The 11,265-nt window shown below is 48.8% G+C and overlaps 1 protein-coding gene across 1 annotated transcript; it reads right to left on the bottom strand.

Moving 5' to 3' along the window:
• Nucleotides 1-6,096: 6,096 nt before the first annotated feature.
• Nucleotides 6,097-10,595, bottom strand: IRX4 (iroquois homeobox 4; the record flags this gene model as incomplete). The annotated part of the gene is made up of 5 exons (XM_080340587.1): nt 10,167-10,595; nt 9,019-9,270; nt 8,304-8,410; nt 7,025-7,347; nt 6,097-6,848 (listed from the first exon to the last, which is right to left on the bottom strand). The coding sequence occupies exons 1-5, from the start codon at nt 10,209-10,211 to the stop codon at nt 6,097-6,099; spliced, it is 1,479 nt and encodes a 492-aa protein (XP_080196713.1). The 5' UTR covers nt 10,212-10,595.
• Nucleotides 10,596-11,265: the final 670 nt, after the last annotated feature.

Here is an 11,265-nt window from a genome sequence, read left to right as displayed (position 1 = left end):
CCAATAATTTTCTCTCTGGCAAAAATACTAATACAGTGAACCCTGTTAGTTAGCTGAGTACCTTCAGATTGAGGACACCAGAATTTACAATTAATAACTTGTTAGATTATTACAAGTTCCTGAATCCCTGTATTGATATGATAAACGACAAAGCTTTAGAAAACTCATCAGACTTAGAGATAACACATCTCCCATTGTAACAATGTAGCTAAAGCACTGGTTATTCACCTTTGTTCCATTTTCTAACAAGTGTTTTAAGTTCACATAAATGAATCCTGTTTCATAACAGAATACATGGAGGAAAGTATATAATGAGATCTCAAGTACAATTTTTCTTTGAGTTGTTTGATTTTTGACGTTCTATAGGCATCATATAAATTAATGTTGGAGAGGGGTGTTTCTTGAGTTCCATTTCATCTCCATCATCATCCTTGGCAGTATTTCAGAAAGGATTTCTTAGGTATTCTTTGAAAAATGTCCTGATTATTATCCCATGGAAACTAGATACAAAATACCCACCAATTGCAATAGAAATCCATCCATTTCAAAATTCAAATGACATGCTGATTTGGAGAAGAAGTAAACAGAAGTAAAATTGAGAACTAAATTATCTTTATGCCCTCATTTTTGACTAGCAAAATCACTGAGAAAAAGAATTTTTTCATGTATTTGTGTCAGAAGAAAAAGAACAGTAGGAGAACAATTTCCTTACAGATATTTCCTTCATTTTCATGCTCTTCTTAAATTGGGATGGACAAGAAATAGCTCTTAAGCCTCATAAGTAGGTCAACTGCAATTCTACTGTCCAGACCACATTCCACACTTTGGAAAGCATGATACCAGCAGTGGCTTGGATATATTCGTTCTCTCTAGGTTGCATGGAGGCTTCTTTCTTTCGTCCCTGAATCCAGTTCCATTTTTCAATGTGGGGGGGAGGGATGGGGGGGGGACACTGGGAAGCAATTATCATATTTTGCTTTTGAATCACTCCCAGGCATTTCCTCTTCCCTCGGTTCTTCAGGGTATGTTCAATGTATCCTCAAGTTCTCAGCCAAATTAAGGTTTTGCTATACAGTCATATGGTATGGGACACTGATGGCTTGTGTATTAAATGACTGCAGACATGTGTAGTTGGTATGTATATTAAAACTGCTTTTTTGGAGAGCCTACAAATCTGGAATTATTTTTCTGCAGTGTTGCAACTTCACAAGGAGTATGAAGAGAACCCTTCCTACAAGTCCTAAGCACCTTACAGCCTCTTTAACAGTAAAAGTGAGTTAAAATATCCTCAAACAAAGAGGGAATTGGTACCAGATGTCACAGTTCCAGGATCTGTGTTTTGGCCATCAGCTATTCCATTAAAAATAGCCTTCTCTTTCAAGGGAAGCACAATTATCGCACTTTTTTTTTAAATCAGGCAAATAAAAATGCATATTGTGACCATTAACATCCCTCCGTTCTTCACTTTTTCATGTACAAAGATACAGGCACAAACCTCTGGAGACATGGGACTTGGACCCAAGGTCATTGCTTTGTAGCCAGCACTAACTTCATCAAAACAGACAAGTGTCTGAATTATCCTTTTCCTCCTCATTCATCTACAAACTACACTCCTTGAAACAGTTTCTGATCACTCACAAAATCAGCCGGTTATAATCCTTTCTTGCATGTTGCAGGATTTCTGCATGAAATGGTACAATGAGAGCACTAACTCTTTTCTTGGCATTTAACCAAATACACTTTCACACACTCAAGCCTTCGTATTATTTGAAGGTCAGATTTAAATGGAAAAGGTAAGAGTATCTCAAAAATACTGTAGTAAGTCAGAGGCTCCTTCTGAACGATTCTATCTTTAAAACATGTGATGTTCAATGTCTTGCCAACACAAAGTCTTCTTGGACTTCTCACTTCATGTGGCTGATGGGAAGGAGCTGCTACACTAGGTTCTGTAACTATGAACTTGAATTACTTTAGTAGTCAAAGATTAACTCGAGATTAAAAGAAATGTGGTCCTAAACATTAACAGAAAATGTGTGTATCATTTTATCTGTCTTTTAATTAGACATCTTATAAACAAGCTGGCTGTTGCAAGGTGCTCTGTAGTCAGGTTACCTAAACACCAGCCCTTTCCTAAATTAGCATTTACAATTATATGAGATAGTTACAGATTGGTAATTATTATTGTTTCTTCTATTAAGAATAATAATATTATGATCATCATCATCATCATCTTTATTATTATAGTTAAAGGAACAGGCAATATGCCCCATCGCAATTTTGCATGCATGCCTGGGAAAAAAAAGTAGATGACATAAATCGCATGCATAATCTCAGGAGACAATCATTTTAAATCTTAATTGGCTGCCTTTTAAATATCATTTAAGGTCTCGTTTTCCCTGCCTCTCTCTCTCTAGTTAAGAAGGTGTTGTGTCAAAGTCTATTACCTTGCTGGACGTCTTGCTTCTAAGTTTTTTTAAAAAATAGAACCATCAGCAGAGGTTTGAGAGGTCGATAAAGCTTTTAGATTTGGAGATGTTTTCAGGGAGCCCATTTCCTGCGGCTAAGAGTTGTTAATGGAGCTTAAGGAATTATCTTATGACTCGGGCTGGGAGAGCCGTATATTTCTTCGCTCCTGTTCCCTTGTCGAGGCTGAATATGCTGCTGTCAAACTCGCTTAATGAAAAGTAACGCGTCGCTGATTACAGTTTTATTTGGGCTCTATGTAAAAAGCACTGTTAATTTAGCATCCCCTCCTTTGTGTGTTTGAATTTGCCATGGTTGAATGATTTAGTTTCAAGCCGTTTCTCTTATGATTTTTTTCCCAGTCCTCTCTTTCTTTCTCAGTCTGCCTTTATATTTCTGCTTTGTACAACTATGCGAGCTGCACGGTTTCCCTTTCAGCCCCGTAACCTCCTCTAAAGCAGCTGAACCTGATCTTTGACTTGTGCCATTGAATCAAACGGCAAAATTAATCTCTCTCACTTTTTTCATATTTTAAAATAATATATATATCTAAAAAGTAAACAAAATCTTTTTGAAAGACGACTGGATTTGACGGCTGATCTAGAGAAACTATTTTCCCACCTCCATAGTTTATACAGTCTCATTTCAGGATAGGTGATGTTTTGAGGTATGTGAGCGCATACAGACGCGCGTACCGACCAGACCTGATCCAGGGCCAGTGCTGCCGCTCGGAGGGATCTGCTCTTATGATCTAACAGGCATAAACTCACTTAAACTTGTTTTATAACGACAATGACACTAAAGTGAATGGATAAAGGATTAATCCGCTTTTGTTTTTTTTTGGTTTTGGTGGGGTTTGTTGTTGTTGTTGTTTTTCTTATGAAATTTCAGTGAGCCTGTGTTTTACTCACTATGTTACCACCTTCCTTTTGAGTTCTGGGAGGAGGGGGGAGGACTTGCCACCCGAATGACGAGCTGACCAAATTGCATTACCGGCAGTATCAGCGCCGGTCAGTAACGATCTGTGAGCGCCTGCGGTGTCACCGGCCACACGCCCACCCGGCGCTCCGCAGAGCTCAGGGCACTGTGAAGACTGAGGGGGATTTTTGGCTGCTCAGCGGAGGAGCCTTTTCCTTACACACATATACACACACAGTCTCACAGGCACACACTCGGCTGTCGCTGCGTTGGCAGCAAGATTGAAGTCCTACCCCACCCAGCCTCTGTCGCACGGAAGCCGGAGACCACCGGGAGACCCGGTGTCACCCCATTCGGTCCCTGCACACACAGCGGGGCTTGGACACACAAACCCCCCGGCTTTAAAATTCCCATCGCAGTAGGCAGGGGGATCCCCCTCCCGCAGCCGCCATCATCCCGCTTGCCGCTGCCAGTGGTTTGAGGACAGCCTGAACAGTCGCCTTTCCTCCTTTCCCTGTTTCTCATCTCCTTCATCCCCACCTCCTTAGTTTGGCTGAAAATAATTTGCTTTGTCTAAAGGGTTTCAGAGGCAAAGCTCTCCGGCCGCCCCGGCTGCATTTAAATTCCTGCCGGCCCAGCCTTTAGCTGAGATCGTGGCTCCCCGGAGACTCCACTTTCGCTATTACTGTCAAGTACCCTTGACTCTTTATTTTTGCCCTTTCATCTATTACAACTAATTCGAGTTCTTTTGCCCTTTTCAGTTTAAGACGTGGGCTTTCTGTAAAGCCTCCCCCTGCCACCGAGCTCTCCGGGTGCAGAGCCTTTAGAAATTGAGGGGTTTACTGTCAAAATGAAAATTTCACTTCAAATTATCTTGGCTGATGCACGTTTTCCAGGCCGGGGGCTCCTGTCTGAGCCTTTTGACAGCCAGATCAGCAGAGGGGTTCAGTGATCTCGATAATATCATCCAAGAGAGCGAAAGTCAATACAATGACAGGGAATATGACTGGATACAATCCAATTACGGCTGCTCGCAGAGAGGGGAAGGGCTTGATCTGATCTCCTCACCCGGATTCCTTTATTCAGTCCTTGCACTAACAGGTCTCGCTAGAAACTTTGTGGCCTGGAGTATGTTATATTTTGGCTGGATTATGATGTCTCGGTTGCTTGGTCGTCGCCTTTCTATATTTATATACATAAATATATATCTCCCGCATTGTATTCTTGTTTATTTGTTTGCTTGGGGGGCCGGGGGGGGGGGGGGGGGGGGTTGGTGCTGGTGGTGCTGGCGGGGACCCGCAGGGTTGGGATGGGCGAAGAGGCTGGGAGGCAAGAAAGGCTCCTCTGCTTGTCCGGTGTCAGCTCGGTCCTTCGGGCCCTTTGGCTTTCCTCTCCAGCGCCCGACGCAGCAGCTTAGGGGTTTAGGCCGATCTGGATAAGCCGGGGTCTGTTACTGCTTCGCAGTTTGTTTTCCAGCAGTTCTCCCATTCCCGGTCCAGAGATCAGTAAAGTTTGCTACCGTTCTGGGGAAGGAAAAGAAATCTTTTAAACGCCTGCTATCTAAGTGTTAAATTGTCTGCGAGTGCTCCTGAATCACACGTCGAGAGCACTCCCTCTCTTTTTCCCTCTCTCTTTTTGTTGGCTGCACACTATTTAATGTCAAAACGGTAAAGCATCTGTCCTGAAGTGCTGAAATATTCATGGAGGATCAGCGATTCTCCATACTGACAGAGAAGCTGGAAAGCTAAAACGGTTTTTTAAAAGATCAAATTTTCCATGTGAATCAATTGCTCCACGCACTGCGGAGGCGACGCCACGGCCGAGACCGGTCCTTTGGGGCCGACCCCCGCCCGCGGCTCAGGGGGGGTTGAGGGGGAGCGCTGCTTCCGCCCTGCCTCGCCTCAGGGGACAGCCAGCGCCCCCCCTGCCGCCCCACGCCAGCCAGCCCCGTTGCCTCTCGCCCCTGCCGGCCCGGGCGGCTGCCGGGACGCAGGGCTGAGCCGTGGGGGCACGGGAAAGAGCGGAGAGCAGCCCACAATCCTTCCCGCTGATCCATCCTCCCACGGCAGGGCTCCGCTGAGCCGCTTTCCGCCTCTCCCAGCAGCCTGTTGACAGTCCTTGGAATTATCGGGATCGGCTCCAGGGGGCAATTTTGAAAGATGTTTGTTGCACAATGCAAAACGCCACCACTTGTGTTACCTCTGAAACAGACAATTTATTTGAGTGAACATACCTTTTAACATATTCTTTTTTTTTTTTATTGTCAAGATAAATTTGTGCAGTAGGTGTAAACTCAATAGAAGTGCTGTTTGTGAATTATATGCTAACAAGGAAATCAGGAGCAAAAACTCTCAAAAAGTCTTTGTAACTAATCTCGGCATGCCTTAAATTAAAACTGAATTCAAATTCCCCGTTTGTAAACTTTCGGATGTAAACTTTTTAAGTAGGTCTACGCTATAGTACGTGCTTTTGGACATGGAATTAAATAACTTTCACGACATTGATCCCTTAAAGTCGCAGCCAGGAGAAATTCTTTAGAACAGCAATGAGCAAAGTCTGTCCGTTGAACTGAGCAAAATGAACTTTAAATCCTCGTTTCTGTTGTTTAAAAACAAAACGAAACATTTTATATTTAAATTTAAACTCTCACAAGTCTCTTTTCAGTGTAGCTGACTCTTCAAGCGTTAGAAAGTCCTTCGCCCCTCGGCGGGCCTGTTAGGAACAAAACATTTTGCTTCCCGATTTGGGAAACGCCAGAAACTCTTTGTTAGAGTCATGGTGGGCCAGGTTTGAGAGCTGCCCCTTGAGCACGTTGGCGCCGTTCCCCACCGCGCGTCCCAAGGTGCCCGTTTCCAGAATGGCTCCTTTGGTGGTAGCCCAGGAAACTGTCGTGTTGCTCAGGGCTTGGTTCAAAGTACTGTGCCTGAACAGGGGGTCGTGAAACACCCCGTCCACCCAGTTCCTGAGGTTGGTGACCGGCGAATCCTGGTGCCTATCGATGACACTGACCGGAGCAGAGACGGCGGCAGCTGCCGAGCCCCCCTGCCGTTTCAGCATGCAGGAGGGATACTCGGCCTGGTTGAGGGAGGTGGCGGTGTGCGCCAGGGACCAAATCCTGGGCTTCGCCTCCAGCAGCTGCTGCCCTTGCTGGAAGCACATTTTGGACTCGCAGCCGCGCTGCCGGGCGCCAAGCAGGTCGGGGCCGCACTCCTCCGCCGCCGTCTTCAGGCAGCTCCGCTCCCGCTCCGCCGCTTCCTCCTCTTCCTCGTCTTCCCCGGCAGCGGCCGGGGGCAGCATCTTGGCGGGGGGCTCGGCGGCCCGCGGCGGGTGGCTGCCGCCCGGGTGCGGGAGCGGCAGCGAGTGCGGGAAGGGCCGCCTCAGCTCGCACTCGGAGCTCTCCGATTCGGCGGCATCCAAGTCCTCCAGGTCGCTGAGCTCCAGCTCCTTCTCCTCCTTGCCCGTGGGCTCTGCGGGGTGGGGGCGGGGGAAAGGACAGCAAAAAGAAGACACACGGTCACTGGCGGCGCCGCGCTTCCCCGCGGCCGCCCCCACGAGGGAGGCCCGCGGCCGCCCCCACGGGCGAGACCGGCCCCGGGGGCGACCTGGCGGCCGAACCGCTAAGTGCCTGTTTTTAGCAGGGTACCCTCGGCTTTCCCGCTCTTCATCGCCTCTTCCTGTGAACCCTCTTCCTCCTCCTCCTCCTCTTCCTCGTAGGGCCGCTTCTCGTCTGAGCACTTGTTCCGCGGAGGCCAGGTCATCTTGTTCTCCTTCTTGAGCCGCCGGCGGGCATTGGCGAACCAAGTGGACACCTGGGTGAGGGTCATCTTGGTGATGATGGCCAACATGATCTTCTCACCCTTGGTGGGGTAGGGGTTCTTGCGGTGCTCCTGCAACCAGGCCTTCAGTGTGCTGGTCGTCTCCCGGGTGGCGTTTTTCCTCCGTGTCCCCCCATCCATCGAGCCGTACCTGCGGGTACAGGAGAGCATCTGCAGAGTGACAAGGCATCCTCACCCCGCGCAGACCTGTCCAATGGGGGATCCCAGGGCCCCAGGCCTGGCTGCTTGCATGTAGCACCCCTCCAGGGTGTGGGGGCAGCCGGACCAGGAAGGAGGCAGATGGGCAAGGACAGATCAGCTTTAAGAGAGTGACCTGCCTCAAGAATTCAGGCCGAGGAAGAGGCAAGAGTGAAGAGCTCATTCATCTAACAGCAGTACCAGGCAATGAAAATCCCTGTTGTGCCGTGGCGGTGGTGGCAGAAAGGGGCAAGAAACCACAGGCCTTTATTCGTGGTAAAGCCAAAGTCAACGTTTCAGGAACCATTGGAAATCCTAGCAGCTTGCAAATGCACAGAAATTGTTGGATCAGTCCTCCCCAAACAGAAAACATCTGAGTGACCCCAGGGTGTAACTGTTAATAGAAATATATTTCCTTTTACTCCTTTTATTAGTAATCTCTCCTACCCTTTTGTTCCTGAAATTGTAGAAACCTAACACAGATGACACTGGGCTACAACTGAATATTTAATGCACATCCTTCAGGAAAGGTCATCGGCGCCCAATGGGCCTCAAAGCTTGAAACTATGTGTAAGTGGTTTTACACTCGTTTAAAACTAATAAACATACCAGAGATGCCTGGGCGTCTAAGCCTGACTCTGCACAGGAAAAAATTATTTATCGCCCCCGTGGAGAGGGCTCGGTCCCCCCGCCGCCCGTCCCGGGTCCAGAGGACCCCATGCCGGTCTCCCTGCTGGAGGGGGACGTGTCAATGGGGAGAGGGAGGCGGCATTACTGGTGCCGGGAGGGAGATGCTGGCCGGCGAGGAGGCAGATCCGTGCCTCAGCCGCGCAGCGGGGCGGGCTGGAATGGGTGGGGATCGCGTCTAGAGGGCCGGCGAGCAGGGCCGGAGGGGGTGTGTGCTCTTACCTGTCGTACTGGTACTGGCTGAGGGTGTGATCGTAGGGGTAGTAGGCAGCTGCCGGGGCGATGCCCGCATGCGCAGACCCGCTCCCGTCCTTCGCCTCCAAACTGTTCTGCAAAAGACACCGCGCCGCCGCCCTCAGCCCCCGCCGCCCCCCATCGTCAGGAGAGCTCGGCCCCCCGCTCCGCCCCCCCTCCCAGGTTTCGCGGGAGGGACGGGGGGCGCGCCGGACCTTCCCGGAGGCCCCTCGGCCGCTGCGGCCAGCGAGATCAATAGAGACATTAAGTGCTGTTACGGTGCCAGGAGGAAAAAAAAAAATCAAAACAAAAAAGGGCTGGCTGGGAAGACCGCATATCATTATATCATTTTTTACCAACCGGTGTCTGGGCCGCCCCAAGCTACCGGCCTGGTCAGGCCCTCCGCGCTCGGCCGCCACCTCGTCAGGCGCGACTTTTAATTGCGTTACCGTGAGAACAACGCCGGGCTTGAATATTTAATGACGGCGGAGCTGGTAGCGCCGCGGTTACGCGCCTGTCGCCAAAAGCGGGCAGGCTCAGGGGAGCGGCGTGCGGCTCGGCTCGGCTCGGAGAAGCAGCGCCCGGGGCTGCCCAAGCCGCGGAGGGGTCCCGCCGACCGGCCACAGCCCGCCGAGGGGAGCGCGGCGCGGAGCAGCGCGGGGAAGGGGGCGGGAGCATCCCCCGCGGCGGCGGAGAGGCTTACCAAGGAGTAGAAGGCGGGAGCCTCGGTGCCGTAGGTCACGTAGTTTCCATAGCCCTGGGGCCCGGCGTAGGGGCCGCCGTAGACCCCCAGAGCGGCGGCCGAGTTGAGCTCATGTCGGGCGGTGGCGAGCAGGCGGCTCTCGTACACTGGGCAGTACACAGGGGTCTGCGCGGAGGCGGCCGCTCCTGTCTCGGCCAGTGTCCGGCCGCTGGACTCGCAGCAGGTCGTCAGGGAGTTGGTACTCATCAGGAACTGGAGAGAAAGAGAGCGGCGCTGAGGGCGGGGGAGGGAAACTTCTCAAACTGTAACCGAGTTTGGGTTTCTTTATTCTTTATTTATTCATTTTTTTTCCCCTGTTTTTTAATCAGGTAACAGCTTTAGGGTGTTGTCCCCCTCCCTCCCCTTCCGTATTTTACCTCAAGAGGGGTAAAAAACGCTCTGGAGAAACGCAGACGTACAAGTATTTTATCTTTTTTTTCTTTTTTTTTTTTTTTTTTTTTTTTTTAAATCACAACATCAAACAAACGCCCTGTGACTATGAGCGTTTAATCCACTGTAATACGTTGCGCTAGCCCTTTGCATTGAAAACCTAACTTTTCTGGTGTGGTCTCACAAGACTGGCTTTACATCGTTTTTCTCCTCTTGCAGCACAATGCTTCCCATCTGCGTTTTTAAACCTTTTTTCTAAATCACTCATGCATATTTATTTTGACTGCAGATTTGTAGCAGCTATGCACGCATCTGTTATTAACCTGCTGGTTTAGAATATCCCATTATGTTTATACGGTTCAGACCTCAGTACTTGCGTGTTTAATTGGTAAACTGTGAATTTAATCGGGAAAGGGGGAAAAAAAAGCCCTCGGAGGAGAGAGGGGGTGGGGGAACTCGCGCTCTCCTTCTCACCTCCCGCATCTCTGTAAACCTCCCCTACTCATCATTATCACTCCCAAGCCCCCTAAATCCCACGTTTCTTCCCATTTTAAAATATGTGCGCGAAATATAACTTGAGCATCTTCAAAAGATACGGAGCGAGAAGCCGATTTCCCACTCCCGCATGCTAGAAAAGGATCGCTGCCCCTCTTAGCCCTGGACGGAAGTAATCAATACGGACTGAAAATCAATTAACGTTGGTAGGCGAAAAGTCTTACCTGGGGTGCAGAGGAGTAAGGGTAGCCAAACTGAGGATATGACATGGTACAGAGGCTCCCAGTTATCTAGAAACAAGGCGAGACGTCTGATCTGCACGCTATTGCAGTCTGGCTCTGCTCTATTGTACCAATTGATTGGTAACCACAGGTCCCTAGATGCTTATAGGACGAAGCAGAAAAACCACATTTAATTTATTTACATGAAATCTTAAACTTTTTTTTAATTTTTTTTTTTTAACTGAAGGGAAAAAGAGTATAGTGATTTCAGCACCTTCCCTCCTTCAGCTACGGAACAGAAGTAATTGTTACATGTGGGCTCTAAGGCTGGCAAACGTGACGGCAGAAATACATACTTTGCACCCACGGAAAAATAAAGGTGGGGGGGAAGTGATACAAATACATCAGTTCAGAAGCACGCTCTTTTAAAAGACCCGAGCTTCTGACGTCACGCAAAATCTATTCAAATTAACCTGCCTGTAAGTTTAACGTTCATTTTCGGGAACCTTTCCCCTGGTGTGGAAAACAGACTCTCCAAGCATCTCTCTCAGCCTGCGTAACAGCAGTGAAAGTTTGGAAAGCTCTCCAGCAGCGGCTACACCCGCTTGCAACATTTCTTTATATTTCTGCGGGGAAGGGAAGGAAATGAATGGTTTTAATCTGAAGGATCAATGTTGTATCAGCTAAGATTTCCCCACACCCTCCTTCGTCACTGAAGGGCTGGTAAGCACTTTTAATTAGAAATTAATTAATGAGCAGCTGCTTCTTCCCACCCCACACTAATAATTAGTCTCAATTACAAACTAGACATATGAAGGGACACACGACTGAGTCTTCATTTAAGATTTAATCAACAGTTAAAATTAGCACTAACGCTGACAATAAAGCACATGACATGCAATCCTGCTTTTCTTCTCGGCTTTTATTCCAGACGTGTGATTACAGGTAGAAATCCCTACAAGCGTATTCCGGGGAATGATTGAAAGGACGTGACTTTTCACGTTAAAACGACTTTGATCACATCGCAAACTTCCCCTGGAAAAGCCAGCCTTTCGCGGGGCAGAGGGCCGTATCCAGCCTGAGGTGCACACAGCTGGGGTGA

This window comes from Nesoenas mayeri (genome assembly GCF_963082525.1).
Source record: "Nesoenas mayeri genome assembly, chromosome: 2".
Classification (NCBI taxonomy): domain Eukaryota; kingdom Metazoa; phylum Chordata; class Aves; order Columbiformes; family Columbidae; genus Nesoenas; species Nesoenas mayeri.
The sequence above is the reverse complement of the archived record's forward strand: the minus strand, read 5'-3'. Positions and strand labels throughout refer to the sequence as shown.